General features: G+C 36.5%; 3 protein-coding genes across 3 annotated transcripts; all 3 read left to right on the top strand.

The window, feature by feature from the left end:
* Positions 1-35: 35 nt before the first annotated feature.
* LOC124444705 (ectonucleoside triphosphate diphosphohydrolase 4-like) lies at positions 36-5,311 on the top strand. The gene is made up of 10 exons (XM_046995336.1): positions 36-222; positions 497-897; positions 1,905-2,159; positions 2,304-2,360; positions 2,729-2,838; positions 2,935-3,104; positions 3,207-3,513; positions 3,851-3,933; positions 4,334-4,495; positions 4,662-5,311. The coding sequence occupies exons 1-10, from the start codon at positions 212-214 to the stop codon at positions 4,903-4,905; spliced, it is 1,800 nt and encodes a 599-aa protein (XP_046851292.1). The 5' UTR covers positions 36-211; the 3' UTR covers positions 4,906-5,311.
* Positions 5,312-6,364: 1,053 nt separating this feature from the next.
* LOC124444707 lies at positions 6,365-10,308 on the top strand. Its single transcript, XM_046995344.1, has 11 exons — positions 6,365-6,985; positions 7,079-7,221; positions 7,663-7,787; positions 8,182-8,224; positions 8,341-8,420; positions 8,558-8,574; positions 8,645-8,856; positions 8,929-9,050; positions 9,520-9,689; positions 9,855-9,918; positions 9,991-10,308. The coding sequence occupies exons 2-11, from the start codon at positions 7,119-7,121 to the stop codon at positions 10,138-10,140; spliced, it is 1,086 nt and encodes a 361-aa protein (XP_046851300.1). The 5' UTR covers positions 6,365-6,985; positions 7,079-7,118; the 3' UTR covers positions 10,141-10,308.
* Positions 10,309-10,521: 213 nt separating this feature from the next.
* Positions 10,522-21,432, top strand: LOC124443804. The gene is made up of 20 exons (XM_046994336.1): positions 10,522-10,700; positions 10,828-10,887; positions 11,150-11,242; positions 11,508-11,661; positions 11,960-12,084; positions 12,172-12,359; positions 13,413-13,625; positions 14,183-14,219; positions 14,465-14,505; positions 14,627-14,688; positions 14,955-15,163; positions 16,072-16,148; positions 16,232-16,266; positions 16,340-16,435; positions 16,513-16,551; positions 19,788-19,907; positions 20,023-20,152; positions 20,294-20,373; positions 20,455-20,525; positions 20,897-21,432. Exons 1-20 carry the CDS (start codon positions 10,627-10,629, stop codon positions 21,009-21,011), a joined length of 2,019 nt encoding a protein of 672 aa, XP_046850292.1. The 5' UTR covers positions 10,522-10,626; the 3' UTR covers positions 21,012-21,432.
* The last annotated feature ends 76 nt before the right edge of the window (positions 21,433-21,508 follow it).

Below are 21,508 nucleotides of genomic sequence, written 5' to 3'. Positions count from 1 at the left end.
ACTACCGGTAAATATTCCTTTGTGTACCTTGTTATACAACTAACCCTGACGTGTACATTGCTTCGATCGAGGGGATGTGATAAATATGAACGAATCAGTATGAATGGAGTTCGGCGACTATTTTTAAACTTTTAAACAAAACGCAGCCAAAAGATGCTTTTCTGATGCTTCAAGTCTTTGATGAGGTATCGTTTCTACTGGAGGAAATCATATGCCACGAAGGTATGTGAGTAACTGCGAATGAATGAATGAATGAATAATTTTTTTTAAGTTTATACTATCATTTCGTAAAAGCACTGTTGCTAATGCGCATTTAATATAAACGACAAGTTTTTTTAAAATAGACAAGTTTTTTTAAAATAGACATGTTTCGATATCTCATGATGCCATCTTCAGTATAAGTGAAATACTATCAACCTGAGCGAGTTTTAGTTGCAGTAATAGGTCTAAATGAGCTGTTTCATCAAGTAACTTACATCCCATTGGTTATTTGCAGAATTTTGTGTCCGTGGACAAACTTTCCCGTGTCATTCAACTTGAAAATGACATTCTGGCAAGCAGAAAATGAGATACAGAACCCCCAAAAAACGGAACATCATAGAAGACACTACCTTCTCATTGCCATTGTAGTTGTATTTATTATTATCCTTATGATAACGATGGATATTCGCAAGGATAGATCACGTCATAAATTTTCTGTTGTATCCAATCACGAGGAATGGATTCACGATTCCAATTCCAAATTTCACTATGGCATAGTTCTTGACTGTGGTAGTAGCGGAAGTAGAGTATTTATTTATTATTGGCCAGATCATAATGGTAACCCAGAACATTTATTGAATATTAAACAGATGATTGATAGAGATGGTAAACCTGTACGAATGAAAGTTCGACCAGGTGAGTAGGATAATTTTATGTTCACGTAAGGACGTCAGAAATATTTAGTTGTTTTATATTACAAATGTTATAGTCAGCTATCTATTTTTACAATTTTTGGCTGTCTATTATTGCAATTGTTGGCCATCTGTTGTTACAATTGTTGGCTATCTACTGTTACAATTGTTGGCTGTCTATTGTTACAATTGTTGGCTGTCTACTGTTGCAATTGTTGGCTATCTATTGTTGCAATTGTTTGCTGTATTGTTGCAATTGTTGGCTGTCTATTGTTACAATTGTTGGCTATCTCTGTTGCAATTGTTGGCTATCTATTGTTACAATTGTTGGCTATCTTCTGTTACAATTGTTGGCTGTCTACTGTTGCAATTGTTTGTCTATTGTTACAATTGTTGGCTGTCTATTGTTACAATTGTTGGCTGTCTATTGTTACAATTGTTGGCTGTCTATTGTTACAATTGTTGGATGTCTATTGTTACAATTGTTGGCTATCTCTTGTTACAATTGTTGGCTATCTATTGTTACAATTGTTGGCTATCTTCTGTTACAATTGTTGGCTGTCTATTGTTGCAATTGTTGGCTGTCTATTGTTGCAATTGTTGGCTATCTATTGTTACAATTGTTGGCTATCTATTGTTACAATTGTTGGCTATCTATTGTTACAATTGTTGGCTATCTATTGTTACAATTGTTGGCTGTCTATTGTTACAATTGTTGGCTGTCTATTGTTGCAATTGTTGGCTGTCTATTGTTTCAATTGTTGGCTGTCTCTTGTTACAATTGTTGGCTGTCTTTGTTACAATTGGCTGTCTATTGTTGCAATTGTTGGCTATCTTCTGTTACAATTGTTGGCTGTCTATTGTTGCAATTGTTGGCTGTCTCTTGTTGCAATTGTTGGCTGTCTATTTTTGCAATTGTTTGCTATGTGTTGCTACCTTCAACTATCTGTAGCTACAATTATCTCATATCAATTGTCTTCAATCTGTTTTTGCTATTGAATTGCTTTTTAGGTCTATCAACTTATGAAGACAAACCTGAGAACTCTTCAAGCTATATCGCGCCATTGTTAAGACACGCAGCTAATCACATTCCAAAGTCCAAGCATTCTGAGACACCGTTGTATATTCTAGCTACAGCTGGAATGAGACTGCTTTCAAAACAAAAACAGGATGCTATCATTAACAACCTTGTCACAGAAATACCAAAAAAATTTCTTTTTCTCTTTTCTTCCTCGCAAGTTGAAGTTATAACAGGCAAACAGGAAGGTAATTGTTTACAAAATTAATTACATTTTTTGCCACAACTGAGCTGATTTACATATTTTCTAAATTTTGCCACAGCCATTATAATATTTATGTTTTGATTTTTACCGTGTAAACTATGAAAGCTGATTACAATTCATTATTTAGGTATATACGCTTGGATAACTATAAACTATGTGCTTGGACGGTTCGACCATTCAGAAGGTATGCATTTATATGAAATTAAAAATTGTTTCCATAACCAATTGAACATTTTCATACATACGTCTTTGTAGCACCATGCAAAATCAAGGGAGTAGGCTCAAAAGAGAGTTTCTTATTTATAAAATGCTTTAGTTGCAAAAGAACTCTCCCAGACAGCCTCATGCATATTTATGTACTTGCTAATGAGATTTCATGATGAATATTCAAGGTATACATTGTCCTGTCAATTGGTTCCTACTTAAAATGTGAGGCATCATTCATAATCCCTTTGTGCTGTTCAAAATCCCCTGACCAAATAATAGGGGATGTTAAGGGAGGTACCTATCTCATACCTTGCACATCCTGTTTATCCTGTTTTCCTATTGAAGCTTCCCATCATTCTGAAAATACAAGCGATCTTAAAGAAAGGAAGAAAACTGTTGGCTCTCTCGACATGGGTGGCGCATCTACGCAAATCACCTTCGAAGTACCTGAAACCGTGAGTTGGGGGACGACAAATTGAACAAAAAATAATGCTCAACTGCCTTGCATTTGTGTAGATTGACCAATCCTCGTTTTGTTTTGTTTTGTTTAGGTAAAACTTCCCGCCGGTTTAAAAACGGAAGTTAATCTTGGCTGTGATTCCCATATGACTGTACATAAATACATATTGTACGTTTCAACATTTTTGGGTTTCGGTGCAACGACTGCTCGCAGTCGCTATCTTGATATGATTTTTACAAAGAAGAACCATTCCCTTCCCAGGTTTGCTGTTTCATACTTTTCAACCCACAACCTGTGCTTTTCATGTGCTTTTCATACGTTTCATTGCTTTGCTTTCATAGTAATTTAGTTATTCTGTTTTAGCCATTCCCGGATACATCTTGATCCATGTCTACCCTCAGATATCCGCATCAAAGGATCACACAAAGGTGTCAACTACCGTATGAAAGGTTTGGGAAATTTTGATGTCTGTCGTAATCAGCTCACTCCGTTGTTGAACAATTCGGAACCTTGTGAAAATCCCCCTTGCTCTTTGAACGGTGTCTATCAACCACAGATATCATTTAATTCCACGGATTTTTATGGCTTTTCTGAGTTCTGGTATTCGGTCAACGATGTTCTTCGTTTGCCTGGTGTATACGATGCAAGAAAGTTTGATGCTGCTTCTAAGGCATGTAGCAATTATATGCAATATTTTGCCCTGCAGTTTCGTTAGTATTCGGTTACGTAGACAGAGAACTGGAGAACGCTATAAAAATGAGCTAGAAGCCACTAAAAGTACTATGGTGTTTCGTATCATTAGTCTGTCAAGTGTTAAATCATTTCACTCTCATTTTGAAATGTATGTACTGAAACGTTTTATAAAATTACTATGGCCTTCTCTAGAGCTTGATAGAAGAAATTTATCATGATTTTGCTGTACAATTTTAATTGCAATTGTAAAAAGCCCGTGGTTGGCTTTGCCTGACTTTTCGTCTCCGAACATTTTTAAATGACTTCATTTCTAGGAATTTTGTAAAACGAAGTGGCCAGTGCTGCATAAACGGTTCCAAAGTCGTTTGTATCCTTTCGCTGACGAACATCGATTCATGTGAGTCTTAGGTTTTCTACATTATCTACTACGTTTGCTTCTTCATCAACTGCGTTTGCTTCTTCATCTGCTACGTTTGCTTCATCAACTGCGTTTGCTTCTTCATCAACTACGTTTGCTTCTTCATCTGCTACGTTTGCTTCTTATCAACTACGTTTGCTTCTTCATCAATTACGTTTGCTTCTTCATCTGTTACGTTTGCTTCTTCATCAACTACGTTTGCTTCTTCATCAATTACGTTTGCTTCTTCATCAATTACGTTTGCTTCTTCATCAACTACGTTTGCTTTTTCATGCAGAAATTTGACATGTTTCACGCGAAATTTATGACTTATCCTAAACTCACCAATCTAATGTCAATTTTGTACTCATTTTTCAACAAAGCTGCTCTCTCATTTTAGGTACCAATGCTTTAAATCCGCATGGATGACCACCGTTTTACATGATGGTTTTGGGTTTCCTCGATATTACCGTCGACTTCATCCAACATTTATGATTGATGGTAAAGAGATCCAGTGGACGCTTGGTGCTATTTTATACCGAACACGATTTTTGCCACTGAGGTAAGAGTTCTTATAAGGTAAAAGCGTTTATGAAGAATAAATTGTAGCCATAGACCGATAATTTGATTGATTTTTTTTGTGACATTGCAATTTTATTTCCTCCAGCTTTTAGTAATTTTGCTCGGTCAAGAAATTCTTTATTGACGCTGATAACTTGTGTTTACAGGGAGATGCAAGCGAGCACAAAAGGGATTTTAAACCCTCGTCTATCCTTCATTGTCCTCGGTGATTCGGCATTTAAAGTCGTTCTGTTCCTTTGTTCTCTCGTTGTCCTGTTTTCCATATACGTCATTTTCGCCAAACCGAGACTTGCTATGCCATCCTTCAAACGGTTTTTATCAAATAACTCATCATCAAATATGGTGAGCGAAACTCCTAACTATCCAACAGATGTCAGGATATCACTGTAGAAATGAAATTTATGAATGTTATTGGGAGATTCAATGCATGGATTAGGTAGAGTTGTACGCCTTGTCCTTGTCTTAAACCATAAGCAAGTAGCGTGCATTCAAGCTGGGTACCAGTCCTTTTTCATATTTTGCACAATACGCAGGTATGATATTTTGTTCTCGGTCGCCCAAAGTTTATCAATTGAAACTTTCAATCGTCGAAATCTTTATAATGAAGATTATATTTCTCCATACGAAAAGAACACTAAAATTTATCTTTATTTTCAAAATATTCTCTTTTCAACGAGTGAAAATAATTCACCAAGTCAACGCCAAAGACCACAGAGATAAACACAGAATCTATGTAGGGAATAAATTTATTTCATTATTAAAAAATTCGCGTCAAAACTTGCATAAACTAAGTTTATAAAGGTGTTCGTTTTTATTATTCAAATTTTATTAATGCATCATTTCCACTCGTCTTCCAACTACCATTTAGCCTCTTCTGAACTCTCTTTGTTCCTTTCGATATCATCGACAAAGTTCTAAAAATAGATCTACTTCAGTTCATTGTGATTGTCACAATGACATTTCGATATTTCTCCACAAACCTTATCAATCACTTCCATTGTTTTACCAAGCGTATCTTTGATAAATGTTAAATAGGCAACTGTCACCTCCAAGATATTCGCTTTATCCGTCTTGATACTTCCACAAGGTACTAAACCTCGTAAATAGTCGTAGCATTTTGTTTGTCGCAGTCTGAAATTCACGGAAAGTTTAAAAGTACTGTATATGAACGAGTTAAAGCTGTGGTTGAAAAATTTCACCTTCATGTATGGCCTACCTTCTTTCTTTTTCTTTATCCAGATGCTCCATTTTTCTTTGGAGTGCACTCTTTGATCCACTGTTTGTTCTATGTCGTTTACGCCCGCTATCACCATTCGTTAGCGGCAAGTGGTGGACTTGAGACTCTGCAATCTTGCAACGGGTTTCACCTTCAGTTATGACAGGAGTCGCGTTGTTTCTTTCTAGCTTCGATGACGGGTAATGATACGGAAGAAAGTTTCTTGCTGATTGATTCTCTGACGGGGGATATTGAGGTGAATTGAGAGGAGCGCGAAGATTGGCTATGTTTACTTGTAGACTCTTCTCATTTCTTTGTAGGTGACTGTAAGTTTGTGCATTCGTGATCTCGTTGGATCTGATCGACTCAATCGGCTGCTGTTAGAGAAATGAAATAGGTTTCAGTTTATCTTACTTGCATGAAGATGTTAGGAATTAATGTGCGACGATATTGGTCAAGGAAAACGGAGATTTACTGGTATTCGTGAAGTGCATGTGAGATGGAACTTATTACCTGTAAGTAAGGATGTGATGATGAAATATAAACTGCTCTTTCGGGACGCGAGGCTTGTGCTGCTCTGGAAGTAGTCGATGTACTTGTCGTGCATTTTGATAGAGGTAAATTTAACGCTGAAGTTAGTTGGCATTCGTTATCTGGAATGAGTAGTTCCACGTAGGCAACTGCGTCGTTTCTTTCCATGCATATCGTCTCTTTTTCATCTTTTGTTTCCATTTTTGTCTTCGCCTCATTTTGATGTCCTCCTACACACTTCTCTTTTACTTTTTCTTTCATTTCACTGCGTACTAGACTTTATAGTTTACATTTAAAACTCAAGATCGCAGTCTTTGTTATGTTTTGAAAATGAATTAGCACACGCCAGCTCACGAAATTTGAAACAAACCGTTTCGCTGGCGGAAAACCGTTAATTTGCTATCGTAAAATTATGTTCTTTATTTCTTAGAAATAGAAAAGAAAAGCATGATTTTCATCCAAGAAATTTTTTTATATTTAATAGATTTTGTATAGATTCTTTTTATTTGGATAAAAACAGTTAAAAAACACTTAAAATACATTAAAAACGGAAATTAATAAGAGTTTAAGTTTGTATTTGATGGTTCGTCATCACATAAGCACGTCATGCACGTTACGTCATTCGGCGGCGGTTTTCAAAAGTTCAAAATGGTGTCTGCTCAAAATGTAAATAAAAGATTTAAAAATGCATAGAAAAGTGTTCTCAGCTTCCCTTCTCGAAAGGTAAATCAGTCATAAATTCAAGACTATTATGTGTATCATATAGCAATGTCTTGCATGGAAAAAGAAGAATATATATAGTTATTTATACTTTAGTTTGTTGTAACATACATAAGGCTTCTCACATTCATCCAATATGAGTCGTAATTTGCGAAAATCTCAAAGAGGAAGTAATCATGTCCGAAGGTCAGCCAGACTTAATGCTTTGCAAAGTTGCCAATCTCAAGATACAACTTCAGGTAATCTGAAAATGATGTATATTGTTTTTAAAGATAGAATGCGTTGTGAATTTTGGAGAGTACTGCCCCTCATTAAAGATTTTATACTCAGCATCTGCATGCACGTCAATAAGAATTTTTCATGATGAAAAAAGATTTTTCACTTCAAAATCTCATAGCCAAAATCCCATGCCAAATTCCAATTGGTTGCTGTCTCGTTGTGTGCGTTAAATGTACACTTGGTTGTGTAGATAAATGTACCGGTGCTGTAGTTGAGATAGAAATTGGTACAGCCAGCCTGCAAGTTTGCTCATGTTATGTAAATTTCAAGTCATTATTCATTTCCTTGGAAATCTATTGATTTTACACTGAGTGAACACCACAATAAATAACATGATTAAACTTGCAAAATGGCTATGCCTCTGCGAATAAAGGCTGATTATAATACTATATTTTGACTAGTCTTAAAGACAAGACATCCTGGAGAAAATGGATTTGAAAGCAGTTCGTCAGATAGTGGGAGTGTTGTTAGAACTCTGAGTTATTCAAGCTCAGATTGTAATTCAAATAGCATCCTTAGTACTGAGGTAATGGAGTTTTCAATATAACAAAATTGTTATTGTTTGTTAATGTTTTTGCTCTTTGAAGATTTCTTATTTGTGTTGTGATTTAGTGATGTTGCAAACAACTTGATGTTGTCATGCATTTCAACAATGTGGCTAGCCTGTCATAGAAATCTTGCTTAGATATTAACTTATGTTGTCATGCATTTCAACAATGTGGCTAGCCTATCATAGAAATCTTGCTTAGATATTAACTTGATGTTGTCATTCATTTCAACAATGTGGCTAGCCTATCATAGAAATCTCGCTTAGATATTAACTTGATGTTGTCATTCATTTCAACAATGTGGCTAGCCTATCATAGAAATCTTGCTTAGATATTAACTAACTTAATGCAAACTCTTTGTTCTATTTTCAGCCTTGTCCAAAGAATCTAAAGGAAAGTCACTTGTCTAAAATTGGTATTGATTTACAAGTTATTCATGCTTTGCTCAGATATGTGATTTAATTTGTGAACAATTTTCCCAACCATCGGAAGTATGATTACAATATATTTTCATTAATTGTATTTCTCTAGCCCAGGGACATACTCGCTCTTTTGGAAGATCTTTACAGATTAGGAAGAATATTGCAATGTGGAAAGACTGTCAAGTTGAAGTAAGAGATTTGAAAAATCACAAAAATGACATTTCAAGACATCGATTAGCAAATCCCAGCACAATGTTTAATGAAGTTTCCAACAAAATTGCCTTAACTATCAATACACCTGATGAAGTTGAATTGATAAATGGCAGGTCCGGGTCACGCAAAAGTACGTCAGTGAGAAATGCATCTAAAGTTATTTCACGACATTCTGAAGTGAGAAAAGTTTACAATTTAAGAAAAAGACACCGTAGTCCTTCTAATGCTGCAGTCAGCAATAGCTTCTATGTGGAAGTAATGTCTGGAGAGGCTACAGCCGACTCGATTAAGAAAACTGCTGCTCAAAAAACACCTCACAATGATCTCGTGGATAAGGTTAAAGTTAATGAAACTAAGGTCTTACCATCGTTTGAAAAGAAAGGAAAAATGACGCTGAAAAAGTCTGCAAAAGGTTTGCAGCCTTGATGAAAAGATATGTACATGGCTTATGTTTTCATTCTCATTTTCTTTTTTATTGAAATAGTTAAGAAAGGATCTTTAGCTCGTAAACAAGAACTTCGAGCAAGGCTTGAAGAGCAAGATGAAGGATACGAAGACGATGCTTTCGAGGGAACTCCATTTCGCGATAAAAAACCTCTGCTTAAGGTAGTATGTTCGATGAAGTATCAGAATAATAACGAACATTGATTTACTACCACAAACTGCACAAAGTACTTAAAAAGTGGAGCGACAAAAACATGAAGGAAAATCATGGGGAACGAGACTGACTTTCTAATTGACAACATGATCTTTTATAACGTGAATGGTTTGAACCCGGGGGTATCGTTAATGGTTGTGGATGAAGATCGTCCAGGTTGGTAGAGTCCTGATCAAGACTGTTGTTGTTGATGTTGACTGACGTTTCGACAACCGTAGCGGTAGTCATCTTCAGAGTCACCTACGTTTACTCCTCACTGGAATCTGAAGATGACTAATCTGAAGGTTGTCGAAACGTCAGTCAACATTAACAAAAGCATTCCTTCTCAGGACTCTACTAACCTGGACGATCTACATCCACAAACATGTAACATGATCTTTGATGATTAATTTCCTGAAGAAATTTGTTGGTATTCAGTATAGTATATCACCAGTGGTTCTAGACGGGAGCGTACGAAATCTAGTCAAAACAGAATGGAATTCAACATGCTGTGTCACTCCAGTTAATTGCCTTAGACCTCTTGGTCCTCTCTCGGAATCCTCCGACAGTGACGTAATGACACCCGGATTACTGAAGAGTGTGGATCGGTATGCCACATGAGAGATATTAGTTTTTCAATATGAATCATCTTTCACGATAGAAATTTCTTTTCAACATATTTTTTTACTTTCCCGATGAGTAAGTTTCTCAATTACGTACATTGTTGGCTATCGTCGGGAGATTAAGGGAAACCTTTTCTTCTTTGTATGTAGAAAGAAAATCGATCGCTACATAAATCAGTTACAAAAAAGAAAAGTGTTTATTGGATTCAACAAGGTATTGTAGAATTCTGTCACAACACTTGTTACTTATGATCTCTTTCATAGCAGGATGCATTAAATTTTTCAGATGAAATTTAAAAGCCGGCTTTCTGAAAGCAATCGTACTGTTCTGCGTAGCAATTCTGTTGATATTGGCACGACTCCTGAAAGGATCACGAAGACAGATGATGATGAGTATAAAGAAGATGTCGATTATTATTGGAGCGACATTGAATAGGGCTGTTGGCGACACAAATATATACGTAGTGTTGTCGAAAATGTATGTGTTAATTACGGGGGGGGGGGATGAAAGGAGCAGGGATATCCGTTATTTTAGTTAATTATAGCTGAATAAATGCTGAAATTAGATCGTTTCAATGTTCTGAAACAAAGATTTGTAAATTCACATCGACCTCGCAACGTGTTGCTCAGTTCCCTTTATTTTCTATTTTTAAACCCATCAAGTACAAAATGTATACAAGGTTGATCCAAGGGTGCTATGCAGAATAGAAGGAATCACTGGAAGAAATTGAGAAAGTGATCGAAGAAAAATTTGCATCCCACATGATCCTAACAGATCCCCGACATCGCGGGTAATTTAAAAAATGGCGGCCACGAATCGAACTTCGCTTCTTTTGTTTTGTTGTGGTTTTTCCTTTTTTTAAATGAAAATGTGTTCTTGAAAGTGGTTAAATCGTTCAAAACGTATTTTCCTGTCGTTGAAATGTCCTCCAGATCCAAGAGGTTAATGTATAAACCTGCACCAGCAGCACAAACTCCACAACTACATACTGCAAGGTAAAAATTGGTTTTGTACATCATGATTTAAAGTGTACTCAAACTTGATATTTGTCGTATGTTTATGTAAAATATGTGTGTTTGAAGTTAAGCTGAAGAATTTTATTCAATTTGTTGCTTTGTTTAGACAATCATTGGCCCAAGGTCGTCTATCTACTGATGCTAACTCGTCTTTAAAAAATCATGGGTTTGTTTTATTACTAGTAATGTTTTATTAAAAAGCTCACAGAACTTGACTGCGTTCTATTGAATGAAACTGAAAGATTGTTAAGACAAAGTTTATTGTGTCAATAGTTTGTTAAAGCTGATGAAACCACCTGACACTTCAACTTCCAAAGCTCCAATCTTTTAGAAATTCAGTAACACACAATCTTAGCATGAAGCAACTTGAGACGTTTTTAAAAATTTTTTTGCTTTTTCACTTTTTCATGTTGGCATTTTTCTCACAGATTAAAGCATTCTCCTGGTTCAGCGATCAGTCATAATTCACGTGCAAGAAGATCTCTCAATTTGAGCTTCAATTCAGTCTTCGTTTCCGAAGAGTATGTGTGTTATGTATATATGCCCTTATATATGAGCTTCATGTGGGGAAGTAATCATTGAGTGTCAACTTATAATTACAAAGATTATTAAGCAAACATTTAATCATTTGTAGTAAAAGCTCTTTGCTGTAGGTAAAATGTTATGTTTTACAATGGACAAAGTATAAAAATTTAGAACAGCTAAAATCTCTGTGAAAAACATTCTCTTCAAAAGAATTATAAACTCTTGAAAATTTATTAAAGTATGGAATCTGTGTTATTACAGGAACTCGAGTAATCCTTCAAGTTGTGTCGCACCAATGTTGCAAAATTCTCCATCAAAAGCTCAGCCATCGGCATCATTGTCGCTTTCTGACCTTGAAGATGAAGTTGGGGATGTTCAACATTTGGATCATCAATTCAATCCACCAAAATTCGAAGTAAGTTCCTGGTATAGCTGGAGTGATTATGATGTGATTTAAAGTGATTATTTCATCTAGAGTCAACTTGAACAAACTCCATATCATATAAAGAACTTAACTGATAAGAAATCTCCAGAGGGAATCTTAATAGGATATAAATGTGTTTATTTCAAGTGATTTCCTGCATGTGTTTTTGAATCAGCATGATGTGGAACACCTTCCCTGTCTGTAGACTTCCCACTCAAACAGGTAAAATAGAGGAAATAGACTACTCATCTCACGTGTACTAATGTTTATTCAATGATTACATTATTAGAAATCTGTTCTGGCAGTTGATGCCACTTATCGCCATATAAGTCACACTGATAAGGAAGTTCCCATAAAAGCTACTTACATGAAGTCCCCTGCCAAGGTTGTTTGTCATTCACCTAAGAAAGCTAGGTTTGTGCGTTGATCCATACACAATTTTCGTCGTATTCATAATTTTCAAATCACCATAGAAAATTAAAGTATCATTTGCCCATTCAGAGAAATAGCCATCAGTCAGGCAGCCAATGAAAATACTGGAAATATTGGTATGCCTGTGGTGTCAGCCAATGGAAATGCAGGAAAGATCAGTATACCTGTAGAGACGGTACCATCGTTTAAGCTATCAACGTCTTTACTGTTGAAAGATGATCCAAATTTTTCCGACAGCAGTCAACCAAAAAGTGAAAGTAAGATGTCAAATTTATCTGAAATGCTTTATCATTAACCCAAAGAGTGGATGCGCAGCACTCTTTGATATCTTTAATTTATCTGAAATGCTTTATCATTAACCCAAAGAGTGGATGCGCAACACTCTTTGATATCTTTAATTTATCTGAAATGCTTTATCATTAACCCAAAGAGTGGATGCGCAACACTCTTTGATATCTTTAATTTATCTGAAATGCTTTATCATTAACCCAAAGAGTGGATGCGCAACACTCTTTGATATCTTTAATATCTTCAAACTCGGGAGTTTCACAACCAGGCTTCGTGTAATCAACCCCTGCATCTTTACTGGAGATGTCTTAAGTAACTATCAACTAAAGTAAATGGTTTGAGCCCGGGAGTATCGTTTCATGTTTGTAAATGTAGATCGTCCAGGCTGGTATAGTCCTGAGAAGGACAAGTTTTTGTTGTTGTTGACTGACGTTTCGACAACCTTAGCGGTAGTCATCTTCAGTTTAACTCCACATATGGGACGGGCGGGTGGCTGAATGGTTAATTGCGTGAGCTGTAAGCCAGACGGCGCGGGTTCAATCGGCTCGTGGCACATCTGGCAATGTGTCTGTAAACCTAGCCCGGGTTGACCAAAGCCATGTGAAATTTGGTTGAGGAAACTATGTCCTCGGATGGACTGTATCTGCATCTGCAATGTTGCAGCCTTGTCACACTGTGTCACGCTGATATCAGCGTTGTAGTTGTGAAAGGTACGAGTGATTGTAGTCTGGTCAGCTGCTTTCACTATAATTTAAGTAACCAGGATGTTCCACTTTGGGAACCCTCATACGTCGAAATCGACGGAGTCCATTATTATTATTATATTATTATTAACTCAAACATGTAACTATCAACTGCTTTTTTTTGCCCTTTGCCAAAGATTGATCTCAAAGACTCTTACCTTTTGCTCAACTTTATCATCCTCAGTTCTTCCCCAATCTTGTAAATCAACCAAAGGTTGCATGAAGGCTCGATGTAACATCGTAAATAGTCTGTATTATCCTAAGTCTGTTCTATTTTAGATGAATCTCTCAGCACTGTTGCTGGTAGTCCCGTTGATCCACGCAGCAAGGCAGTGGAAACCGTTGTTGTTCAGGAGAAAGGAAACCCACGCTCGTACGTCAGTTTTCTTGACAGTGGATCGTGTACCGACGTATCATTGACTTCTCAGAATACCACAACGAATATGGATCAACCTGACCTCCGTGTCTCGCAACCAAACTTCGATGATACAGGTTTCGTATAGATATTGAGCTTTGCTTCATTGTTAGGTTGATGAATGAGGAATAAGTGAAAACATTCTATTGATCTAATCAGGCTACCCTTCATCAACAGATAATACATAGATACCCAGTAATAACAGTTAGATATAAAAGTTTAGACTTACAACGCGCAATAATTATTAAACTTGTTGTAGCTTCCATATACCAAAACGGTTCCCCAACCAACGCCGAGCGAATAAAATACCTGCGACGCGGCGGCAACCCAAACCTACATCACAAAAGGAAACTCGTTCAAACTTTGCTAAATACGTAAACCTCCGTCTATAAGCTCTTAATTTTTATAAGATCGTTAGCACTTTTTATGGGGGTGGTGCACTAAATTTTAATTAGTGATGGGATCTGTGAACATTACATTACAAAGTACGCGGGCTTGTATGGAAATGGAGAAATGGGCTTATACGCGGGTAGGGTTTTTGTCACGATCTTGGTAGGCTTATTCACGGGAGGGCTTATACATGGAGGTTTTATGGTATTACGGAAAGTTTGAGGAGGTTTTTTATCTTTTGCAGGTTTTTCAAGTCTAGGAGCGTCTAAACCAGAGGGCGGGTACGTTTTTCGTTTTTTTACGTATTTCACATCGATGTGCTTGACAATAGTAACATATCATAAATTATATGCAGCTCAATTTTTAAGTCAAAATACTTTCATTAAAATAATGCTACGAGTTATGAATTTCCATACAAACAAATACTATACAAAATTTAGCTGTTGTAACTTGGTTTGCCGAATGGTTGATCTGCTACACTTGTCACATTTGGTTAATTGTTCATTATATTACTTCTTAATTCTAGTGGGGAAAAAGTTTTACGGAAAAAGAAGAAAAAAACCAGAGGTTTGTAGCGCTCGTCTATAACAATGCCGCGGTAGGTGATTGTCAAATTTTTTTGGCCTGTCATCTTCAACCGTTCGCATATAAACTTTTCAAACTTTTCTCAGAATTTTCATTTCTGCAGTTGTTTCGTCAAAGTATATGACTTCAGCGATGTCGCGAACGGGAGGGAATCTACCAAGCAAAGTAAGAATGCTCGTAAATTTTGATCAAATTTATAAACATCCTGTTGAGGTTTTCGCTTTTACATTCTTGAAGGGCCGTCCTTAGAACGTTGATGGAAGAGTGGGGGGTGATTTTTCATATATTTCTTTGTAGCAGACTGATTTCTTTTGAAAAGAAATTCACATTGAATAACCGCCCCTCAATTAATGTTCTTGGGGCGGCCAGATTGCTTAAATTCATTGAGGGAAATTTAGTTGTTATGTATTATTGATCGCGGTTCGAAACAGCACCAAAGTAAAGAAACAAGTCAAGCAACTTCAAGGAACACAGCAATGGCTGGGAAGAACGAAGAAGAAACTTCAAAATTGTCCATGAGAGATAGAACAATCAATGAATCCATTACGACAAACAGTCAAAAACCTTTACACACCTCAACTCCTGCTGATGCTCTTGCGAACAGAGAAGACAAGATTACGAAGATTCAAAAATATGAAAGGTAGAAAGTTATATTTGCTGTTTTTAGGTGATTTTGTAAAGTAACATAAATTTATATTGTCCTATGTTATTGTTTATTGTTTTAATGTTTTTTTCTCTGTATTCATGATTGAATTGCAAATTTTCTTTGATTGATTTAACTGATTGAGCTCAGCTCTTGCACAGGCTATATACCAATCCGCGTACGCGTTTTATCGAACTTGTTGTTTTATTTAAAAAGTAAAAGATGTTTACCATTTTTGCACAGGCTTATATGTACAAACCGAGTAGACCTTTGGTAGAACTCGAGAGAAGATCAGTGCTAGCCCAAAACTGAATGTCGAGGGCTAGAACCTGCTGGAGTGTTCTCACAAAGGTCCGAGGTTCGCATGAACCTGTGCAAAAAGAAAACATCTTTCTTTCTTTTCTTATGGTAAAATAATGCGAAACAAACAAATTTAAAACAAGCGTTTGAAATTTTCTTTTAACAAGTATTCATGATTTTTTTGCAAATCATCATTGATTGATTAATTGATTTCATTGGGTTTGAGCTCAGATCGGTTTGCACCGATTGATTTTGAGCTTATGCAAACACGGCTATAGACGAGTCAATGCACTCGTTTTATTGTTTTTATTATATAAAATGTGTTATGTTTTGTTGTTATGTTTTTTTATGATGTGACTGTGTTGTGTTATGTTAAACATTATGCTATTTCTTTACATTATCAACCTGCTAAAGTTTAATGTGTGCACAAGTTTTATCAAAAGATTAAACACCCGTGAAATGTACACGATTTATTTTGGACAAGAGCATTTCATACATATGGCATATAGCAAAGATTTTCAATCAGTGTAGATACGTAAGAGTTCATACAAAAATTTTTGACTGTTTTGATGAATAAATATGCTACTTTAACGTGCCATTTTTAGGGCGGACTCTTCGGAGCTCGCTACGCATGCACATTTAAATTCGAAAAAGAAAAGAAATGAAACAAAAACAGGAAAAGGTATTGTTTATCTTCACCAATCCATTTACCAAACATGTATTGTTACATAAATTTTTATTGAATTTTTCCTTTTTTCATCGCAGATGCGATGCCAATTAAAGCGGAACGAACAACACAGGTAAAGAAAATGAATTTTCTCGGGGTTTTTTATCACCTAACTGCGAAAACATTCGCTGCTCAAACCGTTTCAGGTTTCAAACAAAAAAGCTGTTAACAATGAAATGAGTCAACTTCAGCACAACATGATTTATGCCAGACTTTGCCAATGGAAGTTTTTACGAATGAAGGTGGTAACACATATTGATGTGAAAAGTTTCGTGGCATCATTAATGAAGGTTTTTAATATTTTCTGTCTGATGTATAGCAAGAAAATGCGTTTAAAAAACAAGAAAAGCAGGCTCAGGTAGGCATGAATGTTATTCAGTGCCTATCGTAACCTAAATAGCGTAGCCTGGGGCAAAGTGCGACACCGGGGCAAAGTGCGACATTTGCCAATGATTATTAAATATCTGAGCCGTTAAACTAAGCTGCAGCTTAAGAGTCAGTCAGCAGCTTCTCTGTCATATGTGTCATGTAAGAAAAGTGAAACATCGCAGAAATTTACAAACGGAGAAAGCATGGCGGCCGTCTCGTGAAGTCAATTCACGAGTGAATTCAAATTGTGCTCGATAAAGTTTTGTTGAGTTAACAGGTATGTTGAAAAATTTTATTCAATACATGGCAAATGCTGGTAATTTTTCCATAGTCTTGCGGTTTGGATGTCGTTCCTTGAACTGAATCATCGTTTTTCAAAAAAGTTTCTACGACAACATTCATATTTGAGTTTATCAAAACCGCACTACTTTGGGGCAACGTGAGACAGTCGCCATATTTAAAAGTGATCAAAAGATATAATGTATCTGGCTTCTTTTGGCTTGCGTTTCTGTGTATGCATTGTTTGTTTTAAGTGACTATAAGCTCAGTTGACTTCACTATAATAGAATATGTATTTGAAATCTAAAGTCTAGTTTAATTTTTAGCAGAGCCATGGTTAGAAATTATGTTCGAAAGACAGACCACGAGTCCTGGAGTGAGAGTAATATGAAAGAGGCAATAAAAAGTGTCATCAAGAATGAAATGCCCCTTAGACAAGCAGCCAGGACTTTTGGTGTTCCAAAGGACACATTGAATAGAAGATTGAAGAAGTTGGATGAACAGAGTACTGATGATAACATTGATACCATGTGCCACAATAAGCTTGGAAGATTCCGCACTGTTTTGTCCAAAGACCAGGAGAAGCAGCTGGCCAAATACATTACAGATATGGATAATGCATTTTTCGGACTAACTATTATGGACCTTAGGGTAATAGTTTATGAATTCTGTGACCAAAATAAGATTCCAAATCCTTTCTCAAAAGAAAAGAAACTTTGCGGGGAAGATTTTGTCCGAGGGTTTTTAAAAAGAAATCCAGACCTGTCTTTACGGAAACCACAAGGTGTTGCTTTAAATCGAGTATATAGGCTGAACAGGACTGCTGTGAGGACATATTTCAGTAATCTTGAGAAACTTCTAACTGAGCACAATTTTCAACCCCACAGAATTTATAACTGTGATGAGAGTGGAATTGCCAGTGTTCACAAACCGGTGAAGGTGGTCGCAAAAAAAGGAAAACATTGTGTTTCCTCAGTAACTAGTGGTGAAAAGGGAATTACCACAACTGTTCTTTGTGCGGCAAGTGGTACTGGCCACTACATTCCACCCGTGATGATCTTTAAAAGGAAAAATAAGAAAGATTCTCTCACTGATCATGCACCAGTTGGAACTTTGCAAGGAGTCTCTGATAATGGTTGGATCAACACCGAGCTATTTCTGCAATATACAAGGCATTTCATTAAGTATACCAATTGCACAAAAGAAAACCCTGCTCTGATGATTTTTGATGGGCACAAGACCCATACAAAAAGTCTTCAATTAATTGATCTTGCCAGAGATAATGGATTGTTTCTTTGTCATTGGCCCCCATACAACTCACAAGCTGCAACCTCTGGATAGATCTTTTTCAAGCCACTAAAACACATTATAATAATGCTTGTCAGAAGTGGATGAGAAATCACCCTGGCCGAAGAATCCAAACCGAGAATTTGGGAGAGCTTTTCAATGAAGCTTATGTCAAATCTGCTACCATGGAAAATGCTGTCTCTGGTTTTCGCACAAGTGGAATTGTTCCATTCAATCCAGATGTAGTACCAGAGCACGAATATATGGAGGATCCATGTTTGTTGGTTACCACTTCCTCTGCTACAAGTGGAGAGGTTGCAAACAGTGTGGATGAAATTGAGGTGAACATGCCAGAAGCTAGAGATAATGAAAGCCATGATGAATGTCTTTACTTGAATGAAAGTGTTACCACAAGAGCAACAACACCTCCAACACAAAGTTTGGCACCTGCTACATATCCTGTTTCTTCTCCACTTGGTGCTGATTTTGGCGCCAGTCCAAGATCATCCACCCCAAAATCACCAATCCCAAGAACACAATCCCCACAATCCTCAACATCATTTGAGGATATTTTGGCAACGCCTAAACTTTGTTTCAAAAGAAGTCCGTGAGGTATCTGAAATTATAACAAGCTCCCCATATAAAAGAAAACTACAAAGTGAGAAAGAACAACAGGCACAGAAGAGTTTAAAAACAAATAAGAGAAAAGGCAAGGCAAAGAACACAAAGGTAAAGAATAAAAGAAAACCAAAGGAAAAGAATATTGCAAGACCTGTTCTGACTGAATGTGAGAATGATAGATCAGACTGGATCTGCCCTGTCTGCAGTGGGAATTGGAAAGAAAGTGAAACTGATTGGATTGTTTGTACAATTGCACTGCTTGGGTTCACGAGGAGTGCACATCAGACGAAATTTGTTTCTTGTGTGATTAGATTAGTTGTTTTTGACTTTTAAACATTTACATTTTGAACACTTACATTTTAGCTTAAGCTTTCTATAGATTAATTAATCTTTTTATCTTAGATTTGTTTGTACAAATAAAGTTTATATATTTTTCGAGATGTTTTCTCAAATTTTTCTCCTCCGGTGCCCTATTACCTATTAAAAAAGGTCCCTAGCTAAGTGTCGCACTTTGCCCCAGGTAATGGGGAAAGTGAGACACTTCGACTTGTCGGATATTATGGAATACTGAAACGATACTTATTATATTTGAACGTTTTTTCATCCATTATTTATATCAGAAGGGCCTTGAGATTTATTGTGCCAATCTTTGAGTTAAATAAGTTTTTCCCAACCGAGATATATCCAAAATGTGAAAAGTGTCGCACTTTGCCCCAGGCTACGCTATTAGTCATATATGCCCATTGAACTGAAATACCTGGAGCGTTACTTTGTAATAGGAAAACCTTATAATTTCTTATACCCAGCCACGCGAGATTACACCCAGACACGCGAGATTACATCCAGACACTTGTGTGTAGTTCAATCAATTTTCACGCCGCCAGAGGATCTCTAAACACTAAACATGCGTGTCTGGGTGTAATCTTGCGTGTCTGGGTGTAATCTTGCGTGTCTGGGTGTAAGTTTTGGCTTCAATTATTTGCTTCAGGTAGCGTTCCATGTATTTCAGTTCAATATAAATGCCATGTACAAACATAGGAATGGTTTTACTCCATGTCAAAGTTAAATGAACAAATGAGAGAAAGAAACCACGAATTGAAACTTTCTTTGCACAAGAAAAGGAAAGAAGAAGAGATAAATAGACAAATCGACCTTCAGGTAAAAAAAAAGTGTAAACAGTTTTTCTGCAAAATATTTCACGTACTTAAAGACATTTACAATTATATTGCGAATTTCAAGCATTCTGGGCTACAATGTGTCTTTTCTCGTTTAGTTAAAGGTGCTGAGAAAACTTGATAGCCAAATTCGGCAGTTGTATCCGGAATACGAGAATTTTTTCAAAGGCATCGATGCTACTAGACATCATCTTTCCTTCCAGGACATCCTCATGCCTCAGAATGAAGGTATAGAACGTACATACAATGATAACTTCTACTGAAATTTTGTGGGGAGTTCAGGATAGGACCATAGGAACTACTATGGGACTGGAACATCATCTCTTGTCATTGCATAAAGCACGCTAATTGATTGGTCGATTTGTCTAGATGACATTCTGGATGCTTTATACGAGCTTGAAAATAATGCAGAGGAAGTTGCTCGTCTTCTTGAACACGACAAATCGAAGGTACGACCCCGCGTAGTGATTGCGAAAATTCAAAAACACGTCAATGGCATTTGCATTCGAATGTTTCAAAATTTTATATAGATCTTGTCTTTTTCCGACGAGATTTATGGTCTTGCAGAAATAGCACTCGCAGAAAAGGATGAACATGAAAGGTGAGAGAAAACTTAACTGGTGGAGTACGAATGCCTTACAGCTTTAAACCATGCACCTACTGCCTATATAGTGGTGACAGTTTTCCAGGAAAACGAGCATTATAATGAACATTAGAGCCCAGCTTATTGAAATAATATGAATTGCCAAAATATAGAATATATTAATATATAAATGAGCATGTATACACGTTCTCATACACGACCATGAAAAATTATTTGTGCAAACAAGGAATAGAACTGCTTACACTAAAGTGCGAGGTTTCATTGCCAGAGATGTATGGGGAAATAAAGTTTTTCTTTAGGTTAATGTTTGGTTTGGTTGCTCCGGAGGTTAGCCATTTTATATGAATATGTATCTTCCTTATATGCAGGTGTACCGAGCTCTTAGCCGCCGCATCATCGCTTGCCACTCAAGAGAACAGTTTGAAAGCTGAAATCATCGAGAGGAAAGAAGCGCAGTTCAATATGCTTGGCAAACTTCTCTAGCCAAGACAGTAATTGTGTAAAGTATTGGTGAGAAAGTTCTTGTGAGTGATGCCATGATTGTTTATAAATCTGTCCGTGTTTCTTATTGTGTAAAATAACAAACAAAATTTCATAGTGAGACAATATTTTGTCCTATCTTGTTAAAATCACTACTGGCGGAATAAGTGATTTAAAAAAATGGCCATACGAACAAGGTTGGAATGAATTCATCAAACCGTGTCATTGTCCTATAGGGTGCTTTTCACCAGAAAAGCACGTGTTTGTGTGAAAATTGACGAAAGTTTGTGCCTGTCAGCCTAGTTAAATATTTTCAGTTTTCCCTGACAAATCAAGAAGCATTTTCTTGCAAAAGTATGCTACGAACTTTAACTTATACTGTATCATTTTTTTTGTAAACGCGAGAAAATATCTATCGATCACATTTTACTCTTATTTATTTTTACCATAGAGGAATGTAACTTGACGATTGTCCAGCGTTTAGCTTCGTACTATATATC

Source organism: Xenia sp. Carnegie-2017, unplaced genomic scaffold (assembly GCF_021976095.1).
Source record: "Xenia sp. Carnegie-2017 unplaced genomic scaffold, XeniaSp_v1 HiC_scaffold_21, whole genome shotgun sequence".
Classification (NCBI taxonomy): domain Eukaryota; kingdom Metazoa; phylum Cnidaria; class Anthozoa; order Malacalcyonacea; family Xeniidae; genus Xenia; species Xenia sp. Carnegie-2017.
This window is presented reverse-complemented; position numbering and strand designations above follow the sequence as displayed.

What these genes read in the sequence shown, in the direction of transcription:
- LOC124444705 (XM_046995336.1), top strand. An exon ending in ACGGTTCGACCATTCAGAAG is followed by an intron (nt 2,361 to 2,728) that starts GTATGCATTTAT and finishes TTCCTATTGAAG; the next exon opens with CTTCCCATCATTCTGAAAAT. An exon ending in GCTGACGAACATCGATTCAT is followed by an intron (nt 3,934 to 4,333) that starts GTGAGTCTTAGG and finishes CTCTCATTTTAG; the next exon opens with GTACCAATGCTTTAAATCCG.
- LOC124444707 (XM_046995344.1), top strand. Translation starts at nt 7,119, where the DNA reads ATGAGTCGTAATTTGCGAAAATCTCAAAGAGGAAGTAATCATGTCCGA. An exon ending in ATCTCAAGATACAACTTCAG is followed by an intron (nt 7,222 to 7,662) that starts GTAATCTGAAAA and finishes TATTTTGACTAG; the next exon opens with TCTTAAAGACAAGACATCCT. An exon ending in AAGTCACTTGTCTAAAATTG is followed by an intron (nt 8,225 to 8,340) that starts GTATTGATTTAC and finishes GTATTTCTCTAG; the next exon opens with CCCAGGGACATACTCGCTCT.
- LOC124443804 (XM_046994336.1), top strand. Translation starts at nt 10,627, where the DNA reads ATGTCCTCCAGATCCAAGAGGTTAATGTATAAACCTGCACCAGCAGCA. An exon ending in TCGTCTTTAAAAAATCATGG is followed by an intron (nt 10,888 to 11,149) that starts GTTTGTTTTATT and finishes TTTTTCTCACAG; the next exon opens with ATTAAAGCATTCTCCTGGTT. An exon ending in GCGTCTAAACCAGAGGGCGG is followed by an intron (nt 14,220 to 14,464) that starts GTACGTTTTTCG and finishes TCTTAATTCTAG; the next exon opens with TGGGGAAAAAGTTTTACGGA.